The sequence below is a fragment of the Meles meles genome, chromosome 21, assembly GCF_922984935.1.
Source record: "Meles meles chromosome 21, mMelMel3.1 paternal haplotype, whole genome shotgun sequence".
In the NCBI taxonomy this organism is placed as follows: Eukaryota; Metazoa; Chordata; class Mammalia; order Carnivora; family Mustelidae; genus Meles; species Meles meles.
The window spans coordinates 8,993,573-9,014,048 of record NC_060086.1 but is presented as its reverse complement, the minus strand read 5'-3'; the positions used below and the strand labels follow the sequence as shown (position 1 = coordinate 9,014,048).

At 56.9% G+C, this 20,476-nt stretch overlaps 3 protein-coding genes across 10 annotated transcripts; 1 reads left to right on the top strand and 2 right to left on the bottom strand.

The window, feature by feature from the left end:
• The first annotated feature begins 558 nt into the window (after positions 1–558).
• SRRT (serrate, RNA effector molecule) lies at positions 559–13,171 on the top strand. Of its 4 annotated transcripts, none has more exons than XM_045993241.1 (20): positions 559–852; positions 1,138–1,267; positions 5,622–5,750; positions 6,002–6,148; positions 6,407–6,595; positions 8,450–8,619; positions 8,745–8,929; positions 9,105–9,203; positions 9,286–9,403; positions 9,602–9,756; positions 10,102–10,163; positions 10,276–10,354; positions 10,616–10,804; positions 11,127–11,300; positions 11,398–11,551; positions 11,827–12,020; positions 12,184–12,340; positions 12,543–12,632; positions 12,753–12,879; positions 12,977–13,171. In XM_045993241.1, exons 2-20 carry the CDS (start codon positions 1,146–1,148, stop codon positions 13,050–13,052), a joined length of 2,616 nt encoding a protein of 871 aa, XP_045849197.1. In that variant the 5' UTR covers positions 559–852; positions 1,138–1,145; the 3' UTR covers positions 13,053–13,171. The 4 variants fall into 4 exon arrangements, with proteins under 4 accessions (XP_045849197.1, XP_045849195.1, XP_045849196.1 ...); XM_045993239.1 differs by having other exon boundaries at positions 560–852; positions 12,531–12,632; XM_045993240.1 differs by having other exon boundaries at positions 560–852; positions 9,599–9,756.
• Positions 13,172–13,231: 60 nt separating this feature from the next.
• UFSP1 (UFM1 specific peptidase 1 (inactive)) lies at positions 13,232–14,353 on the bottom strand. The gene has a single exon (XM_045993248.1). It carries the CDS (start codon positions 13,792–13,794, stop codon positions 13,339–13,341), a length of 456 nt encoding a protein of 151 aa, XP_045849204.1. The 5' UTR covers positions 13,795–14,353; the 3' UTR covers positions 13,232–13,338.
• Positions 14,354–14,422: 69 nt separating this feature from the next.
• Positions 14,423–20,212, bottom strand: ACHE (acetylcholinesterase (Cartwright blood group)). Of its 5 annotated transcripts, none has more exons than XM_045993245.1 (5): positions 20,081–20,173; positions 17,380–18,463; positions 16,528–17,012; positions 15,647–15,816; positions 14,423–14,768 (listed from the first exon to the last, which is right to left on the bottom strand). In XM_045993245.1, exons 2-5 carry the CDS (start codon positions 18,436–18,438, stop codon positions 14,647–14,649), a joined length of 1,836 nt encoding a protein of 611 aa, XP_045849201.1. In that variant the 5' UTR covers positions 18,439–18,463; positions 20,081–20,173; the 3' UTR covers positions 14,423–14,646. The 5 variants fall into 5 exon arrangements, with proteins under 5 accessions (XP_045849201.1, XP_045849199.1, XP_045849198.1 ...); XM_045993243.1 differs by lacking the exon at positions 14,423–14,768 and adding an exon at positions 14,779–15,532 and having other exon boundaries at positions 17,380–18,460; positions 20,081–20,212; XM_045993242.1 differs by lacking the exon at positions 14,423–14,768 and adding an exon at positions 14,779–15,532.
• Positions 20,213–20,476: the final 264 nt, after the last annotated feature.

The window sequence follows — 20,476 nt, the reverse complement described above, 5'->3', positions numbered from 1 at the left end:
GTTGGTGCTGCATTTAGACTGCGTCTGTCGATCAAGACCTCAACCTATAGCCAGGCCGACCAAGTACTGGTTGGGGAGAAGGCAGGTCTGCCGGCTTTGCCTACAAGTTGGGGCGCCTCTGTGCAGAACGGCAGTAACGGGTTTGCAGGTGGTAAATACCTGCAAATACGGCTTTATTGCCGGCTCTCTGGCGCAGCACAAAATGGTGGGAGATGCTTTAAAATGGTTGCTCTATCCTAAAGGCCTGCGCTCCCCAACTCCGCGCCTTGCGCCAGAAGACGGGGAAACAGACCCGCATGAGGGCTGGAGGCTCCTCGAGCGGGGGGGGGGTGGTGTCAACAACTGCACACGAACTGGTTCAGGCCCCGGACACATCCGAGGTAGGGCAACCTTAGACCTCGGGCAGAAGAAAGTCTCCCAACCCAGAAGTCCCAAAGGCCCTCTCGAGGCCTCGCTTGGGCCACCTCGGCTCCCGTAATTCCTGCCGTCCGCGCAGTTCTCGCTCCGGAAAGCGCGCGAGACTTCCGGATCCCCGCCCCTTCCCATCATCCCCGGGAGCTCCCAGCGTCTCGCTCTGTGTTTTAAGTTCCAGTTCAGGCCGCGGGGGTGTAGTTTGTGGCTGGGGCTCCGTTCCGTCGGTGACGCAGGCGCCGCGCGAGCGGCGCGCGCCGACCGCCCATCCCCGGCTGTCCCACTTTCTCTTCGTCTCCTTGGCCCCTTCGTTAAGAGCCCCGCGTCTCCCTCTCATCGTCCGCGCCATCCTCGTCGCGCGCCCGAAGCAGGAGGCGGGCCCAGGTCTCCCGGAAAACTCGCCCGCGGGAGCGCGAGGCTAACGGCCGCGACCGCTCCCAGGTGGGGGAGGGGCGGGGCCTGGAGAGCCGGGGCTGCTGCGGGCGGGAGCGGGATCGGGCGGCCGGCGGGCGTGGGCAGGGAGACCCCCCCACCTCCCCGAGGGCCCGTAGAGTGTCGGAGCCGTCCACCTGCGCCGGGAGAGGGCGGAGGATGGAGGGGGCAGCGGAAGGCCGGCTTTTGTGGAGGGAGGCGAGCGTGCAGCCCTGGAGTGGCTCTGGAGCCTTTCCTCTCCTCTTCATTGTTCTGCACCCTGACCACCCCTGTCTGCGCTCCGGGCTCCCTCAGACCGCGCCATGGGTGACAGCGATGACGAGTATGACCGAAGGCGCAGGGACAAGTTCAGAAGGGAGCGCAGCGACTATGACCGTTCCCGGGAAAGAGATGAAAGACGTCGAGGGGACGATTGGAATGACCGGTACGACTTCTTTTCCTCAGTTTTGTCCCCCTGCCTCATTCTGTGGCCCTCCGCCCCCATTGCATTGCCTTTATTACTATTTTATAGGGCGAACCCCATGAAGTCGCTTATACTCGACCGTTTCGGGTCGGTAAACCCATTCGATGTTGGCCAGAGATTTTTTTTTTTTCCCCGCTCTGGCTGGATTTTTGAAATGTCCACAAGTTTGAGTAGGAGGAAGTAGTATTTATGCGTGTTCTTTAAGATGCGTGAGTTTTATTTTTTGTAAGTTACTCCTGAAACAGGTGGATTCAAAGAAAGTGATGTTTTAGAATTGACTAGACTGGAGGGCTTGTCAGACCAGACCTGTTCCCTGGCAGAATGTGGTTAAATTTCTTCCCTAAAATCAGAAGGAGTTCTTCGGAGCAGTGGGGGTTAGGTTAATTGATTAGGTTTGACTCAGCTAGTCATTCGCTTTCTGGGATGCTCTTGAGTTCAGTATTTTTAAGTTTTTTTCATTGAGGGAAATCTGACATCGTTTCCAATAAACTAATTAAGAGAAACGATTTTTTTTTTTCCATCTAAAGGACATCACAAAACCTTCGAGGGGGGGGCTTTGAGGTGACTTACTGTAATAGCATTTATTCGTTCAGTGTTATTTTGAAAAATGAGGTCAGTGAAGCCTCCAGTCTGTAGTCAGTGTATTTCTTCAGTGGGGAGACCTTGTGATGCTTTGTCCCCCCTCGTGATTTGTAAGGAAGAAGAAAGAGGTGTTCCGAATTCTGAGAAGGGCCAAGAAGTAGTTGCTGTGATTAAATAATTTGTAGTCTGGGGCCCAGAGTGGAGGGCAAAATGGCCTTGGGTGTGCTGCAGTTGAGTATGTACGAGGGATGGTCATAAAGACGGTGAAGAGTTGACGGAGCAGATCTAAAGTAGGGGAGTCGTGTTGGAGGTGAAATGGCGGAGAGAGCACAGGAAAGTGACACTTAGCAAGACTTGGAGCGATGAATGGGAATTCCCCAGGCACAGGGGGAGTCAGCAGTTTGGACTTGGGGACATAAAATTGTGCAGAAAAGAGCCCATGTTCTAGTTTGTTTGTTTGTTTGTTTGTTTTAAGTAGTGGTTCTTGGGGCGCCTGGATGGCTGAGTAATTAAGCTTGTGACTTCGGCTCAGGTCATGATCCCAGGGAGCCTGCTTTTCCCTCTCCAGCTCCCCTGAGCTTGTGTCCCTTCTCTCGCTATCTCTCCGTCATAAATAAATACAATCTTAAAAAAAAAGTAGTGCTTCTCAGGGGTGCCTGGGAGGGCGCATTCGGTTAAGTGTCAGACTGTTGATTTCGGCCCAGGTCGTGATCTCACAGTGTGGAGGTGGGCCCCGTGCTGGACTCCTTGCTGGGCAAGGAGCCTGCTTAAGATTCTCTCTCCCTCTTCCGCTACTTCTCTCCTCCTCTAAAAAAAAAAAGATAATAAAGTAGCAGTTTTCAAAATGTGGTCCACAGACCCTAGGGATTTGTGGTGTTAGAAGTATTTTTATAGCAACTTTAAGGTGGGATTGTCATCTTCACTGTATCGCTGTTTGCATTGTTGGTGCTGTAGCATTGGTGGGAAAACTGCTTTTGTCTTAGTGCAAGTCAAGGCAGTGGCACCAAGCATTTAAAAAAAAGCCAGGTTGGGGACGCCTGGGTGGCTCAGTGGGTTAAAGCCTCTGCCTTCAGCTCAGGTCATGATCTCAGGGTCCTGGGATCGAGTCCTGCATCGGGCTCTCTGCTCAGCGGGGAGCCTGCTTCCTCCTCTCTCTCTCTGCCTGCCTCTCTGCCTAGTTATGATCTCTGCCTGTCAAATAAATAAATAAAATATTAAAAAAAAAAGCCAGTTTCACTTAATGTCCTTAATGAAGCAGCAGAATTTAAAATCTATTAAGTTGGATTCTTGTCTGTGCATCTTTGTACGCGTGATGAGTGGGAAGTACACATAAAGCGCGTGCAGTGCGGATAGGAGTAGGGGTTACCTTAAAGAAGAGTATGGGATTGAGGTTTGAGTTGAGCTAACAGGTGTTTGTTTGTTTGTTTTTGGTGGGGTGCCATTTTTACCTGAACGAAAGATGTTAAACAGTAGTTAATCCTACTTGGATATTTGATATTTTCTCGAAAACAGACTAAGAATCTATTACTTCAAGGACGATTGTTAGCTTTGTTGCTAGTGAGGAAGTGGAACTTTCCAGTGAAAACTAAAATTTTGGAAAACTTATACTGTTCGTGTGAGTTTGACAGTTTCCTGTTGCTTTAAGAATTCTTTGATGAGAATATGGGGCGCCTGGGTGGCTCAGTGGATTAAGCCGCTGCCTTCGGCTCAGGTCATGATCTCAGGGTCCTCGGCACTGGGCTCTCTGCTCCGCAGGGAGTCTGCTTCCTCCTCTCTCTCTGCCTGCTTCTCTGCCTACTTGTGATCTCTGCCTGTCAAATAAATAAATAAAAAAAATCTTAAAAAAAAAAAAGAATTCTTTGATGAGAATAGGTAGTGATGCTAATGAATATGGTATTTTGATGTTGTATAATAAGGTATGTCAAGATCCACCCAGAGCCAAGATAGAACAATGGATTTAAATGTAGCAGAGTAGGGGCGCCTGGGTCGCTCAATGGATTAAACTTCTGCCCTCGGTTCAGGTCATAATCTCAGGGTCCTGGGATCGAGCCCTGCATCAGGCTCTGCTTGGCGGGGAGCCTGCTTCCTCTCTTCCTCTGCTTGTTGCTCTGCCCACTTGTGATCTCTCTCTGTCAAATAAGTAAATAAAATCTTAAAGAAATTCTCTCTTTTCAAGTTTTAGGTAGTGTCAAAGTATAGTTTCAGTTACCTGAAAAGACTATTTATTAAAGTATTTCGTTTTCTTTCTTTCTTTCTTTCTTTTTTTTATTTTTTTATTTTTTTAAAGATTTTATTTATTTATTTGACAGAGAGAGAGGTCACAAGTAGGCAGAGAGGCAGGCAGAGAGAGAGGAGGAAGCAGGCTCCCTGCTGAGCAGAGAGCCCGATGCGGGACTCAATTCCAGGACCCTGAGATCATGACCTGAGCCGAAGGCAGGCATTTAACCAAGTGAGCCACCCAGGCACCCCAATGGCACTTTTCATTCCTTTTTTTAAAGATTTTATTTATTTATTATTAAAAAGATTTTATTTATTTATTTGACAGACAGAGATCACAAGTAGGCAGAGAGACAGGCAGAGGGAGAGGAGGAACCAGGCTCCCTGCCGAGCAGAGAGCCTGATGCAGGGCTTGATCCCAGGACCCTGAAATCATGACCTGAGCCAAAGGCAGAGGCTCAACCCACTGAGCCACCCAGGTGCCCCCCAGTGGCACTCTGCTTATTAAAAAAAATTTTTTTGAAAGTAGCTGTTTTTCATAAAAATGTAATTTATGTTGATTTATAACTGCAAAATTAATATTGTTCCTGTTTTGAGTACAGTATTGATGTCATCCACATAAGGAAAGCTCTTTAATCTGTAATTTTTTTATTTAAAAAAATTTATTTACTTTAAAGATTTTATTTGAGATAGAGCACGCGAGCGTGTGCATGCGTGGTGGGGTACAGAGGGAGAAGCAGATTCCCCGCTGAGCAGGGAGCCCGATGACGTGGACCCGGATCCCAGGACCTGGGATCATGACCTGAGCTGAAGGCAGATGCTTAACCGACTGAGCCACCCAGGTGCCCTGCAGTAGTTTTAGAGTGTGAGGTGGGGAGGCTAGCAGTCCCTAGACCAAACGTTTGAAAACCCCTGGGCCAGAGCACAGGGTGTCTGTTTGGTTAAGGTTAGGATGGAGGTGGCTGGTAGCTGGTGGAGAGGCTGGAATGACAGCAGGAACCAAGGTTTTGAACAGTGTTGTGTACTGGCATTGAGCAAGGAAGGGCATGGCATGATGGCATTTATGTTTGAGAAAGATCACTGATCACTTCGACAGAGAAGTGGGAGGGACCAGAGATCGGTTCACCAGGTGCCACAGTTACAGGGGAAATGACCAGGGTCAGGGCACATGGACGGGGGCAGTTTGTGGACAGGGCAGGGAAGAGGACAGCTTCGGTAGGCTCTGAGGCAGAGGATTAGCAAGCCAATAGGTTGGGTGAGCCGGGAGGGTGACACGTGATAAGTTGCGTACCTGGTGATGGTTGATACCCCTGCTCCCAGGGAAACAGGAGAAGCGAAGCAAGCTTGGAGAGCCGTCCGCCTGAGGGTAATGGCAGTGGGCAAGAGTCTTACTCTTTTCTGTTTAGAGAATAGTTTTATAATTGTGGGCTTTTAGTCTTGTGTTTCAGGATAGGAAGGGCCTGTCCAGGAGCATGCCTGGCTGTGTCCTAATACTGTTGCTTGTTTTTATCGCCAGAGAGTGGGACCGTGGCCGGGAGCGGCGTAGTCGGGGTGAATATCGGGATTATGACCGCAATCGGCGAGAGCGCTTCTCTCCTCCCCGCCACGAGCTCAGCCCCCCGCAGAAGCGCATGAGGCGAGACTGGTGAGGTGGCAACGGTTTCTCTGGCTTCTCTCCTCAGCCTCACTTCCACTTGGCCCCGGCTGTGCTCTTCACTTTCACTGAGGACTTTATCGTTTCCTTTTCTCAGACTTCTTATAAACCCATCTTTCTTATCCCCTAAACCCTTGGGTGAGAGACCACATTCCATGTGCCCCTTCCTCTGTCCCATCCTCCTTCGCGCTCTGGAGACATGATTCCCTTCTCTGTCTGATTTTTGTGTCCCCCACCCTCAGGGATGAGCACAGCTCTGACCCATACCACAGTGGCTATGAGATGCCCTATGCTGGGGGGGGTGGGGGCCCTACCTACGGCCCCCCTCAGCCCTGGGGCCACCCAGACGTCCACATCATGCAGCACCATGTTCTGCCTATCCAGGCCAGGTAAAGACCTGGGGTTCTGGGGTTCTTGAGAGAAGGGAGATGTTAGGTTTGGGGGACGGATTGGGGTTGCCAAGGACCGTGGCTGGAGCCAGGAAGCGGGTTAGGTACAGAGAGGAGTGCCTGTGGGGGTGGTAGCAGTTGGTGCCTGGGGTGGTGTCCGTGATGGGCAAAGGAAGGGGGCAGCTGGCTACCCTGGCCCCCCCATCCCCCCCCACCCTCTCCCCCGCAACCAAGACTTCCTGACCGGGCCCCCCCCAGGCTGGGCAGCATCGCAGAGATTGACCTGGGTGTGCCACCACCGGTGATGAAGACCTTCAAGGAGTTTCTCCTGTCATTGGATGACTCTGTGGATGAGACCGAGGCTGTGAAGCGTTATAATGACTATAAGCTGGATTTCCGAAGGCAGCAGATGCAAGATTTCTTTTTGGCTCATAAAGATGAGGAGTGGTGAGTGCCCCCCTCTTCCTCCTCTCTGTTCCCTAGCATGTTTCCCCTGGCCCCGCCAGTGGAGCCTGCAGCCCTGTCCTCTTCCCGTTTTCCCCAATCCAGAACTTCCTGGGGGCGGGGGATGGGAAGTACAACAGCATTGGCTGATGGGTTCTCCTCCTCACTTCAGCGTCTGCCACGGCCTCCCACCCCACCTCGCTTCCCCTCTGTCCTCAGTGAGTGGGACACCTCCAGGCAGCTGGCCAGAGCCACCTGTTCCCTTGGGGCAGCAGACAGACTGCTTCCCACTTGCTGGTATGGGGTCATTGTCATCCCTGATCGCCGGGACCCTGTGTGGCTGTGGTGTTCTCCCAAAAGCAACGAGTGAATCCAGACAAGAAAAAGCAAAGATCTCAGGGTCGTTTGACAGAAAGAGAGTTTTAATTTTTTTCCTTTTGTGGATGTTTTAATTTTAATCAACCATCTTTTCCCCCCTTCCTGCTCCTCCTCCTCCTCATCCTCTTTCTGCTCCTCCTCCTTGAAAAGAGCCAGAACTGGGAACTACACCCGCTCATCGACGGAGCTCGGAGCAAACCCACCTCCACCCCCACCATACCCAGCCCATACATGAGCCCCCTGGGCTGAGCTGCGCTGCCCCGGCCAGGCAGACAGGCAGGGCACTGCTGTGCACAATGCAGCGGTTTAGCTGAATGTGATTGCTCAGGCAGCTAGTCAGTCAGGGCCCCCACCGCGGAGCCCCGCGGGGGTGGGGCATCTGGGCCGGGACGCCCCAGCCAGGAGCCAGCCGGTGGCCCACCTGCCAGCATGGGCCCTGGGCGCGGCTAGTTAAATCTTGAGCTCTGTTTGACCAAGCGGCCAAGGTAAAGATCCTGGAGGTGATGCCTGCGGCTTTCCTTTCCTCTCACGCTCAACTCGTGGTTCTGTTTTGTCTGTCCCTGTCTCCTCTTTCTTCTTTCTCTGTGTCTTGGTCTCATTCTCTCATGTACTTTTCATCCTTTCTCCATCCCTGTCCTTGCTCCTTGCCTAACCACTTGTTTCCCTTTCTTTCTTTTTTTTTTTTCTTCCAGTTTCTCTGACCGTTTTTTCCCTTTGTTTTCGATTTCTGGGACTTTCTCACACTTTCCCTTTCTGCTTTTTCTCATACTCATTTCTTCTGTTTTTTTTTTTTTTCACCCCTCAAGGTCCTATTTTAAATTTTCTTTCCATGCTCCATCCTAATCCTCTACCCCTCTCCTCTCTCTCTCCCTGTGGGCAGTACCTGACGTTATAAGGGCACTTCAGTTTCTCCCTTTGGTCTTTCCCTGTCCCTCCACCATCTGCTTTTCTTCCCAAGCGGGGAGAAAGCTTTTCTGCCTTTTTTGGCTTTTCCTATCTGGTGCATTTCAGGTTTCCCTCTGTCTTCCACCTAGGGATGGAGGGAGTTGGTGGGAGCAGTCCTATAATGACTTTAGTTGGGGGTTGGCAAGGAGAGGGAGGTTCTTTGGGGCCTACTACTTAGCCTTCCTCTTGGAAGATTTGGGAAACTGTGCTTCTTTAACTTAGCGTTTCCCAGAGACTCAGGGCAATCATTCTGCCTCTCTAACCCTGGCCTCCCCCTGTAGTCATTGCTTTTCCCAAATCCAGAGCTCTTAGTTCCTGGCTCTCCCCCAGATCTTCTCAGAGCATAACCTCTGGTTCCTTTTGGGGGTATTGGGTGGTTCTAGTGCACCCCTCTCCCCAGTCTTTCTGCTTTCATGGTTTTTTGTGGGTGTGAGAGGATGGGGGCTAAGCCCTGACTTGCCTGGGCCCCTCCCCATGTCCTGGCCGTGGCATCCAGTGACTATTTTGTCTCTTCCCTCCCTACTTCTTTCCCAGGTTTCGGTCTAAGTACCACCCAGATGAGGTGGGGAAGCGTCGGCAGGAGGCCCGGGGGGCCCTGCAAAACCGACTGAGGGTGTTCCTGTCCCTCATGGAGAGTGGCTGGTTTGATAATCTTCTCCTGGACATAGACAAAGCTGATGCCATTGTCAAGATGCTGGATGCAGGTGTGTGGACTGGAAGGGGAAGAGGATGTGTGGTGACCAAGATCTTGGTTGGGAAACAGAAGTTAGTTGATAAGCCAGAGGCTAAAGGCCAGGGCCATTGTGACCTCTGCTCCCTTTGTTGGTAGCTGTGATTAAGATGGAAGGAGGGACAGAGAATGATCTGCGCATCCTGGAGCAGGAGGAGGAGGAGGAGCAGGCAGGAAAGCCTGGGGAGCCCAGCAAGAAAGAAGAAGGCCGGGCCGGACCGGGCCTGGGGGACGGAGAGCGCAAGGCCAATGAGAAGGATGACAAGAAAGAAGACGGCAAACAGGTCAGTGCAGATGCTGCCTGTGAGCGCCTGGGGAGGGTGACAGAGCAGCTTCAGTGGTCGGGGTCCTGGAGGGCTATGTGGTGGGTCCAGGAGAGGTGGAGGGCTAGGGAGGGGCCTGCGTTCTGATAAAGGTTGCAGGGGAAATGGACATGCCTGGGATTGTCTTTACCTGCAGGCTGAAAACGACAGTTCTAACGATGACAAAACTAAGAAATCAGAGGGTGATGGGGACAAGGAAGAGAAGAAAGATGACTCTGAGAAAGATGCCAAAAAGGTAGGGTATCTCTTGCCACGGGATCGGTGTCGGGCCCAGGGGCCTGGTTACCTGACTCCCTCCCTCCTGCTGTGGCTCACAGAGTAGCAAGAAGCGGAACAGGAAGCACAGTGGTGACGACAGCTTTGACGAAGGCAGTGTGTCCGAGTCGGAGTCGGAGTCAGAGAGTGGCCAAGCTGAGGAAGAGAAGGAGGAGGCTGGTGGGTTTTACTATCTGCTTCTAGTCCATTCTCTTCCTACTGAATCGGGGTAGGGGAGGTGGGAGTGGGTGAAATTGATCAGGGGCGGCCCTTTTGGGAGATGAGGGTATGGAGGTGGGAGTGTGACTGCTTCTCCGTCTTCCCCTCCAAAATCAACAATAAAAAAATCACCAATCGCCACCACTTTCTGCCCAGAAGAGGCACTCAAGGAAAAGGAGAAGCCCAAAGAAGAAGAAAGGGAGAAGCCTAAGGACACTCCTGGGCCGGAATGTAAACCTCGGCCCCTCCATAAGACTTGCTCCCTCTTCATGCGCAACATTGCACCCAACATCTCGCGGGCGGAGATCATTTCTGTGAGTGGGGAAGAGCGGTCGTGGGGGCAGGAATGGCACCCGGGCTCCATCTTTGGTGGCGGGGAGGGGGAGCTGGTGAAGCGGGGAGAAGATACTTTGACTCCACTTCTGATGGATGCCCCTGTTTCTCTAACAGGGAGCTCCTTCTCATGGGCCCATGCCTTTTGTGGGCTGGCCCCGATCACACCATTTGCCTTTAAGTGCCCTTACTCTTAAGCCCTTTATTAGTGTTTCCTAACCTGAGTAAAGATGCAGAAGCAGTCCCAGGGTTCTGAGGACAGGGGGATTGGAGGAAGAAGTGAAACATTGAATTGCTCAGTGTGGTTTCTGTTCCTGTTTTTCCAGCTTTGTAAGAGATACCCAGGCTTCATGCGTGTGGCGCTGTCCGAGCCCCAGCCTGAGAGGAGGTGAGGAATGGGGAGGAGAGTGACCCTGGATACCCTGGAGATACGGTACAGGGGGAGGCCGATGGCCAGGATCCCTTTCACCCCAGGGTTATGCTGACCTTTTCTTCGGCAGGTTTTTCCGTCGTGGCTGGGTGACCTTTGACCGCAGTGTTAACATCAAAGAGATCTGTTGGAACCTGCAGAATATCCGAGTAAGTGCTGGGAATGGGCTCTCTGTGCTGCACACAACCTCTGATTCCTTTGTTCTTTGATTCATTCGTTCTGCCTTCCCCCCTCCCCCGACCGTCCAGTCTGCTCACATTAAGCATATGCCGGTGTCTGTGAGTAAGACGCTCCTGGTCCCTGTTCTCGGGGAGCTCACGGTCCAGTCGCTGGTCCTGTCAGTAGGGCCAGTTCCTGGAGCTGCTTTTTCTTGGGCAAGTGTTGGTGAGCTTTGTGTTGGCTCCCTCTAGCTCCGGGAGTGTGAGCTGAGCCCTGGTGTGAACAGAGACCTGACTCGCCGAGTCCGCAACATCAACGGCATTACCCAGCACAAGCAGATAGTGCGCAACGACATCAAGCTGGCCGCCAAGCTGATCCATACGCTGGATGACAGGACCCAGCTTTGGGCCTCCGAGCCTGGGACGCCTCCTCTGCCAACAGTCAGTGACTCCCCGTGAAACTTCTCCAGAAGCAACCCATACCATGTCTTCTGCTGTGGGCACCTCTGGTCTTGTCTGTAGCATTCATCCCCTGTTCTCAGCCTATCTGGGCAGCACGTCCAGCTTCCGCTAGAACAGACTGGCATAGTGATGATGCATTGGCTAGGAGAGAATAAGCATGAAAAAGACAAATAACGGAGCCGTGGTAACAGGCCAGGGGAGCCCTGGATTCCTTTCTGCTTCAGACGAGGAGCTTCTGGGACTGTCTGCCTCAGAGTTTTCTCTTGTCATCTCACTTGCCCTTCTTCTTCCTCCTTCCCAGAGTCTGCCCTCCCAGAACCCGATCCTGAAGAACATCACTGACTATCTGATTGAGGAAGTGAGTGCGGAGGAGGAGGAGCTGCTGGGGAGCAGTGGGGGGGCTCCCCCTGAGGAGCCCCCTAAGGAAGGGAACCCGGCAGAGATCAACGTGGAGCGGGATGAGAAACTGATCAAGGTGCCAGCAAGAGCAGGCGGGCAAGGGTCCTTCCTGGGTTGGGGCAGCAGAGGGCCCAGAAGAGCATGGTGAACTCACAGGTTTTGTTCTCTCTCAGGTTTTGGACAAACTCCTCCTCTATTTGCGCATTGTGCATTCCCTGGATTATTATAACACTTGCGAGTACCCCAATGAGGATGAAATGCCCAACCGCTGTGGCATCATCCATGTTCGGGGGCCCATGCCTCCCAACCGCATCAGTCATGGAGAAGGTGGGTTCCCAGCTTCCCCACTCCCAAGCCCCCTTTGGTTTCCCTTTCTCAGCTGCCTCTGGTCGTGGACGTGTTCTGGTAGCAGTGCCTTCCCAGCCTCTCATCTCCCCCCCCCCTTTTAATATTTTTAAATAATCTTTATGTCCAATGTGGGGCTCGAACTCAGGACCCCAGAGATCGAATCACGTGCCCGGAGCCAGCCAGGCGCCCCTCGTCCCTTCCTTGCTTCTGGCTCCCTTCTCCAGCTCGCTCTTGTCCCTGTTCCCAAACCACAGTGCTAGAATGGCAGAAGACATTTGAGGAGAAGCTGACTCCGCTGCTGAGCGTGCGGGAATCTCTTTCCGAGGAAGAGGCTCAGAAGATGGGGCGCAAAGACCCCGAGCAGGAAGTGGAGAAGTTTGTCACCTCTAACACCCAGGAACTGGGCAAGGATAAGTGGCTATGCCCTCTCAGTGGCAAGAAATTCAAGGTCTGGGATGGTAGGGAGCCGTGTTCGAACTGTGGGCGGAAGGGGTTGAGCCAGGAAGCCACCTCTGGCCTGGGGAGGAATTGGCTCTGGAACTGGTGGGCGGGGAGGTCAATTATCCTTGCACATTGCTTGCTCTGTTCTGATCCAGTCTCTCTTTACCCAGGGTCCTGAGTTTGTACGCAAACATATCTTCAACAAGCATGCAGAGAAGATTGAGGAAGTGAAGAAGGAGGTGGCATTTTTTAACAACTTTCTCACTGACGCCAAGCGCCCGGCTCTGCCGGAGATCAAGCCAGCTCAGCCACCTGGCCCGGCCCAGAGTAAGATACGATCCATGAGGGTCTGCCACATTCCCTCTCCCTTGATTATCAAGGACTCCTGGTTCTCTTTGTCTTATGATCCTCTGAAACATTCTTCCACTCAGACAGTATTCCTAAAAGCCAGTTGTCATTCCCCCCTCCCCTCCCCGCCCCCCCCCCCCCGCAGTAATTCATGTTCCTGTCCATGTTGTACTCCCCCCAGGCCTCACGCCGGGACTCCCCTACCCACACCAGACTCCCCAGGGCCTGATGCCCTATGGTCAGCCCCGGCCCCCCATCTTGGGCTATGGAGGTAAGTATAGGGGGAGACTTGAAAGGGCTTTAGTGGCTGTAAGGGGCTGGGAAAAAGGAAGCTAAACCAAGGTATAGTTGAGATCACAGATTTTCAACTCAACCCCAATCTCTTGTGTAGCTGGTGCTGTCCGCCCTGCGGTCCCGACGGGAGGGCCTCCATACCCTCACGCCCCTTATGGTGCTGGCCGAGGGAACTATGATGCCTTCCGAGGCCAAGGAGGTTATCCCGGGAAGCCTCGGAACAGGTGAGAATGAGCTAAGATGTCCAAGCTTTCTTGCCCTCTTCAAGCTCCCTTTCAGGGACGCTCAACTGTCCTACCTTACCTCTTCCATATCTCACAGGATGGTCCGAGGAGACCCACGGGCCATTGTGGAATACCGTGACCTGGACGCTCCAGATGATGTGGACTTCTTCTGAGCCCTTTACTTCTCCTCACTCCTGGCCTCGTCTAGAATTGTGACTGCCTGGTCCTATCCAGCTGGAATTTTTTTTGTACGTTCAGCCCTACTGCCAATAAAAGCACTTCCATAGTGATTGATTATTATGTACCTCCCCAAATTCTCCCAAAGATTGGCTGGGGCCATAATTAGCTGAGCTGCACCATTTTATTGACTCCAAAGACCCAGACAGCTTTTGCCTTGGAATAAAGGTTTATTTAGGTATGTTTGGGTCTAGAGATAGTCTCCATTCTGGGACCTGAGCCTCAGTCCAGAGTGTGCTGCTGCTTCTGGGAGTTGCAGCTGGTCAAACACAGGTTGTAGAAGGAGTTGCTGTCAAAGGCTGTGCCTACCTCTCTCCATCCCACCCACCCAGCTGCCTGTAGTTCACTGGGATTTTTCGGAGCACCCCAGAAGTGAGGGTCCAATACCAGAACATAGGCTTCCGTGCCTGGACCCAGGCAGACTCCCAGTAAGGCCTTGGACCGGGCATCTGCATCCCCCCCAACCATTACAGGCCCCCCGCCCCCTGCAAAGTGGGAGTAAAGCTTCTCCAGTTCCCCCTGAAGCCCTGCTCCACGGGGTACATGACATAGGCGCCCCTGGGGCCCTCCAAAGTGGTCGAGGCAGAGGCTGGCTTCTACACAACCAATCCAGCTCCGGGAGCCCCGGAACCCGGGGGGCTTGTCGCCCATGTCCTCCAGAGCCGCCTGCACGGCCATCAGTCCGGGCACGCCCGCGGGCCGGCCCTCTGGCCACGAGCACAGCGTCTGCAGAGTCCGGTAGCCGCAGCCCCAGCCCCGGTCGTCCAGGCCGTCGCAGCCATAGTGATAGTAAAGGTAGTGGCCCGAGAGGAGGGCCAGGCGAGCGGGGCCGCGGGTGGGCGGGGCCAGGCCCAGGTGGACGTCCTTCAGCGGCTCCAGGGCGGGCGGCGGGGCCGAGGTCGGGCAGACGCGTCCTGGCGGCGCGGACGGAACTCCGGCTCCAGCGTTTCCTCTCGGCCCTGGGTCTTGAGCTAGCCGCAGGGAGGACCGGGCGCCGTCTCCCGGTCTCGCCGGTTCTCGCCGGTCTCCGCAGCGCAGAATCCCGAGCGGCAGAAGCGGGGAAAACGCCTCCCGCAGGCTCCCACAATGCACCGCTGCGCTGTTGTTGCTACTGCGCAGGCGCGAGCCCCGCCTCGTGAGGCGGGGCGCGGTGCGGCGGGCGCGGCAGGGTAGCGTGGTGGGAGCCGGCACGCTCCGCCCGGCTACAGAGGTCTGCGAACTCGGGTGGCTGTCACACCCGTCCCGCTCTGTCTATTCAGCCCCGGTGTTTGAGGCCCGGTCCCCGGTCCCTAGTCGCGCACACTGCTGTGGCTGTAACAGTTTATTGGCAGCCCAGAGGGGCGAAGGCACCGCGGGGGAGGGGCTCGGCCCGAGACATGCAGAGGACGGGGAGCCTCGGGGATACTCGGGAGGGTGGGTGGGTAGGGTCTAGGGCTCCTCCGTATTATATCCCAGCCCTTAAATAAGTATATACAGCTAGTGAGCCGGGCGGGGCGAGCAGGGCGGGGAGACGTGGGGGTCCCGTCTGGGTCACAGGTCTGAGCAGCGATCCTGCTTGCTGTAATGGTCAAACTGGTTCTTCCAGTGCACCATGTAGGAGCTCCAGCGGTGGAACTCGGCCTTCCACTGGCGCTCCGCCTCGTCCAGTGTGTCTGCGGCCAGGGCGCCCGGCAAGTGGGTTGGAGGAGGACAAGGGGAAGGTCAGGGAACGTACATGGTGGTGGGGGAGCGTGAGTGCAGGAGAATACAAGGAGAATGCAGGGGGGCACGCAGGACAGTGGAAATAGGATCAGGAGAATATGCGAAAGACAGAAGACCAGAGGACGGATGGGAGTGGAGGAGGGGCCAGAGCAGGATGGCGGGAAGGAAGGGGTGGGGGAGGAGAAGATGACCGGAAGACAGTGGGACAGAAAGGATCAGAAGAGGGAGGATCCGTAGGTTGGTGGGGAAAAGAGAAGAGACAGAAATGGTTGACTGTTATAGCCCCACTAGGGGGTGCTGTCTAGCTCCCGGCCCTCCCTCTGCCCCCCGACACCAGGCTCCGGCTCCAAATAATTTTGTAAAAAAAGAAAATCGGCGTTTTCATTTCCATTTAGACAACAAAGGCGTGTGGGTCCCTGAGACGGGTCATAGGTCACCACCCCCTCCCAGCCCTGGCCAGTTTGAGTCTCTCGGTTTGAGGAGGGAGGGTGCACTGGGTCGGAGATCCCTGAGTGGGGCCCTTCCCCACTGTCCGACCACTCATTAGAGGAGGGGCCCCCTGAGGCCGGAGGGGTAAGTGGCCGTGGTCACAACCGCAGGAGCCGGGAGAGGTGGAGGAAGAGGAGGAGAAGGAGGGGCAGGGGAAGGCCGGGCCTGGGCCTCGGGGCAGCCTCCCCGTGGGCGGGGCCTGAGCAGGTGCTGGGAGCCTTCGAGGCTGGTGGGGGGAGAAGAGAGGGGTTACACCCAGCCGGCTCCCACTCCCCTCTCTCTTTTCGCGCCCCTTTTCTGCCCTCCTCCGCCCAGCCCCTGCCCGCTGGCCCCTGCATACCGGTGGCACTGAGCAATTTGGGGAGGAAGCGGTTCCAGAAGGCGCAGGCCTGGGCGCGCAGCCCCCGGCGCACCTCCAGCGGCCGCAGGTTCAGGCTCACGTACTGCTGCGCTCCCGCCGTGTACGGTGGCCACTGCGGGACTTTGGGGTCCCGGGGGTCATTGGGGTCCCTTCGGAAGGAAAGGGAAGGTTCAGCCTCAGGCAAGCCTGCCCCGCCCGCCCTAGGGACTGTGGACTGGCGATGGAGAGCAGGAGGAGGCAGGCTGCCCCCTGACCCCAGCCCTCTTTGGTTCCCTGGAGAACACATCCCCTCCTTCCCACCACCTCTTTAACCCTTCTTTCTGGTCTCCCGGATCCCCCATCAGCTAGAGCCATCCCTTTCCTCCTGCCCTCTTTCTGCCTTTCCCTCAGCTTTACAGCCCTTTTGTCTTTGTTTCTCCCATTTAAAACATCGCTACGATTTACGAGCCCTTACTGTGTAAGCAGGCTCAGTCCTAGCTCTACAAACATCTTGTTTTTGCTTTTGACAACACCCATGTGATGTCGGAGTTGTGGTCCCTTTCTTCGGACAGGTAAGCCGGTGTGTGACGACATAGACCTGTGCGGTCAAGTGCTAGGATACAGACATGAGAATGTATGGCTGGCCCGCCTGACCGGTCTCCAGTTCTAGCTCCTAAGTACTACGGTAACTTCTTTGTCTCCCTGTCTCTCTTCTCTATGCTTCCCTCCCCCTCTTTGTCATTCTGTCTCCCTCTTTGTCTCCTTCCTTTTGGGAACTTTTCCCTCCCTCTCCGGCCCTTTCTGTCTGTCCTCCTCTCTCCCTGTCCCCTCCTCTTGCTTCTCTGGCTCCTGGAGGCCTTCCTCCCCTCAGTACTGCTGACCCTGTGCGGGCGAAGTTGGCCCAGTATCTCATCAGTCGCTGGGCAAAGGTTCTCTCCTCGGCGGTATAGTTTAGCGAGGGTTCCAGAGGGAGTCCAAAGATGAACTCGATCTCGTAGCCATGGGGCACCCCCATCCACAGGGGCCAGGAGAGCGTAGATGCGCGGTGTTCAAAGATGTAGGCATAGACCCGAGCCCCCTGGGCAGCCAGTCGCCCAGCCAGCTGGGCCACGGGGCACACGACGTTATGGTCGCCCACGACATCACTCATGGCCTCTCTCAGGCGCGCTGGATCCTCAGGGTGCAGCCAGTCTGTGTAATGCAGGACCACAGCCTCGGCAGCTAGGTCGCTCGCCTGGGGGACCCCGACCCGCACCCCGGCCAGGAATTGGGCCCGGCTGATGAGAGATTCGTTGTCTTTGCTGAAGCCTGGGGCCCCGTAAACCAGAAAATAGGAGCCCTCATCCTTCACCACACCCACCAGCACCTGAGGGGACAGGATGGAGGGATGGGGGGGGCACAGACAGACAGGTAGACAGAAACAGATGGACAAAGAGCCAGAGAGATCAATAGTTATAGACCCCAGAACCATGGAGGAAGAGAGCAGGAGGTTGGGGAAGGGACAGAGAGAAAGAGAAAATGTACCCATGTTTCCTTTTCTCTCTGCCCCACTGACCACCCCAGGATCTGAGCTCTCAGGGAGGAGGGGGTGGCCATGGTGCCATAAGCCCAGGCCTTTGGGAATCGGATCTTGAGGAGCCTTCATGCCTGGGTCCCCGGGGGGCTGGGGGCTGGGGGTGGGTGGGAGAACAGGCCTAGAGGAACCAGCTCCAACCCTTCCAGCCACTAGTCACCTGCAGACCGTGGAAGTCTCCAGCATTGATGAGGGCCTCGGGTGTGTCACTGAGGAAGTCTCCATCCACCACAGGCACGAAAGAGAAGCGGAAGACACTTTCCTGAGGCAGCACGTGCCACTCGTGGTCCACCAGGTCCTGAGCGGGCCGTGTCCTCAGGCAGGCAACCAGCTCTGTGTCATTGCCACCAGCACCCCCCGGGGGACAGCCTACGAGGCGGGCCAGCAGTGTGGCCCTGCGGCGGGCCTCTCCCACGCCCACCGTGGCCCAGGGGCCGTTGGGTGCGCCGCTCTGCAGCACAGCCCTGTGGAAAAGGCCCCGGCTGGGAGGGGACAGCAAGTGCATGCCCACCGAGGCGGCACCGGCACTTTCCCCAAACAGAGTCACTGACGTTGGGTCGCCCCCGAAGGCGGCCACGTTCTCTTGCACCCACTGCAATGCCAGCCTCTGATCCAGCAGACCCACGTTGCCGGGGGCCTCCCGGCTCCCTGGCAATGCCAAGAAGCCAAAGGCTCCCACCCGGTAGTTCATGGACACCAGCACGGTCCCCTCAGCCTGGGCCAGGAAGCGGCCGTCATACACGTCCAGGGAGGAGGCCCCACTGTAGAAGCCACCCCCGTAGATCCAGACGAGGACAGGGGTGGGGGCCGCCGGCCGGGGGTATGGTGTCCACACATTGAGGTAGAGGCAGTCCTCACTCAGCTCACGGTTCGGGTTCCACATCTCTGTGCCCTCAAAGCCGGGGTACAAGGTGTCCACATATTGGTAGCAGACACTTTGGAAGGCTGTGGCGTCCAGCACCCCCGGCCAGGGCCGCTTGGGCTCCGGTGGCAGAAAGCGACGGGGGCCCGCAGGTGGCTCTGCGAAGGGGATGCCCAGGAAAGCGGAGACAGGGCCCCCAGGGGCCATCAGGCGGATGCCCCGCAGCCGGCCCCCACGCACAGTCACCAGCAGCTCCGGGTCCTCAGCCTCTGCCCTTCCTCCCAGGAGGAAGAGGAGGAGGAGCAGGATTGGGGAAGCCAGGGAGGGCGTGTGCAGGGGACACCAGGGGGGCCTCATGGCTGCCAGGCCAGGCAGGCGTCTGCTGGGAGACAGAAAGGCAGAGGGTGAAGGTCTGAGGCTGCCAGGAGCCGGGAGATTAGGTAACACTCTTGCCCAGGGGTTATCGTGGAGCTGCAGAGGAGGTGGGGCAGGTTGGGAGAGTGGAGAGAAACGGAGGGAGGGAGTCAGGCCAAGACAAGGACACAGGCAGACAGAGAGAAGCAAGAGGGGACAGAGATGGGGCACACACACGACACCCAGACAGACCAACGGAGGCAACAGAGATGAGGCCTGCCAGGCTATCCCTTCTCTTGCCCCACTGAGCGCCCACCACCCTCACCTCCTTCCCCTAGCTGGGTGGACTGCGTTGGGCCCAGCCGGAGCAGCGCAGGCACCCGCACCAGAGGCCGCATCCACACACAGGCCACCAGACAGGGGCGGGGCCCTCACTGACGGGAGGCGCTGATGGGGAGCCTTGCGGCGGTGGTGGTGGTGGCGTGAAGGCGCAGGCTCTCTTGAGTTGGCCAGGGTCGGGGGTGGGGGGCCCTGGGGGCTGGGTTGGGCATTCAAGGCTGTGGGAGCTACAGGTCTCGGGGTACCCCAAATCCTGCTTACTGCACACCCTGTCCCACCCTGCCCTGCCCCTCCTCATCCACTGTCTGGCACGGGGCGCTGGTACCCGTGGGTGCCGGTCAGCTGCGCACTCGCCTCGCCTGGCCTCGGAGATCAGGCTCGCCAGCCCGGGTCCCCCAGGACTGGAGTCCCCCATCCATCCGTTGCTGCGGGGCACGCTGCCGCCAGTGGGGGGCAGTAGAGACCGAGAAAAGGACGGCGCTCCCCGCCCCGAGTCCGAGAGCCGGGAACTCGGGGCGGGGGTCTAGAGGCTCGCGGGCATTGCGGAGGGGTCTGAAGGGCGAACCGGGACGCCTGTGTTCTCCGAGCTCCGGAGATCCCCGGCTGCAGGGGCGAGGGCGCTATTTTGGGGCAGCAGCTGCTGTGGTTCCGGCATCTCCAGCCAAGGGATCAAAATTCCCCGGGTCGGAACTCCCCCCTCTCGTGGCGGTCACCTCTCACCCAGCCAACCCCCGCCGCCCTGAGGCTGGGGTGGTGGTGGTGGTGCTGGGGATTAACTAGGAAACCCGAGTGGGGCTAATTATAACTCGGGGCTTCCGCTGAGCCTCCCCTTTCCCCAAATAGAGACGGAGTCCCCGTGGGAGGGGGACGCCTGGGCCTCGGAGGGGGCTTCGGCTGAGCGCTGCGCAGGGGCGCTGGGGTTGCGGGATCTGGGTGGGGGGGGGGGGGCCGGCGCCAGCAACCTGCGCAGCTCGGGTTCCGCCCCAAGGAAGGGGCGTCTTCCAGTGGCCCCACACTTGGGGGCGGGCGGGGGAAGGGGCGCTCGGGGGTCCCCCCAGGAATTCGAGAGCAGAGGCGGTGGCCGGCCCTCCGGGGTGCCGGCTCCCGCGCGGACGACCGTAAGTATGCGGCGGCGAGGGAAGAGTTAAAGATGAGTGTGGGGCGGCGGGGGGCGTCGCTGGGCAGGCCCGGGGGCGCGGTGGGCGTCCCGTTTGGGGGGCCCGGATCCCTCCGGGAGCGCACATTTTCCCGGACGCGGAATGGGCCGCGGGCCGGGGGAGGGTCCCGGCCGGGGCGGGAGACTCACCTGAGGCGGCCGAGCCGAGCCGGGCCGGGCCGGGCCGCGCCGGGAGCTGGAGGCGGCCGATGTTCCCCGGCGCAGGCTGAGCCGACTCTGACAGCCGCCGCCTCCGGCCCCCCGCACACACCCCCTCGGGGCCGCACGGCGCCCCCGCCCGCCCCCGCCCCCGCCCACTGTCTCCGCCCCCGCCCCTCCCCGCCTTCCCGGGCTGCCACCTCCCCTCCCTTTCCCTCCCTCGGAGGCGAGACCCAGAGACCCCGGGGGCCCGGACGGACTCCAGTGACAGACGCCGACATTCGGACAGACACATAGTGACACGACGGGAAGACCTGCAGCGGCGCAGCAGACACCCACAGTGACAGACGGACAGAAGCCGCGGAGACAGACACGCAGACGGACAGT

Coding starts and splice junctions, on each gene's coding strand:
- UFSP1 (XM_045993248.1), bottom strand. CDS start 13,794: ATGGCCGTGCAGGCGGCTCTGGAGGACATGGGCGACAAGCCCCCCGGG.
- SRRT (XM_045993238.1), top strand. CDS start 1,146: ATGGGTGACAGCGATGACGAGTATGACCGAAGGCGCAGGGACAAGTTC. Junction 12,021..12,183: donor TCAGTGGCAAGAAATTCAAG/GTCTGGGATGGT, acceptor CTCTTTACCCAG/GGTCCTGAGTTTGTACGCAA. Junction 12,633..12,752: donor CCCCATCTTGGGCTATGGAG/GTAAGTATAGGG, acceptor TCTCTTGTGTAG/CTGGTGCTGTCCGCCCTGCG.
- ACHE (XM_045993243.1), bottom strand. CDS start 18,438: ATGAGGCCCCCCTGGTGTCCCCTGCACACGCCCTCCCTGGCTTCCCCA. Junction 17,013..17,379: donor GAGACTTCCACGGTCTGCAG/GTGACTAGTGGC, acceptor CTGTCCCCTCAG/GTGCTGGTGGGTGTGGTGAA. Junction 15,533..15,646: donor CAAATTGCTCAGTGCCACCG/GTATGCAGGGGC, acceptor TCCCCCCACCAG/CCTCGAAGGCTCCCAGCACC.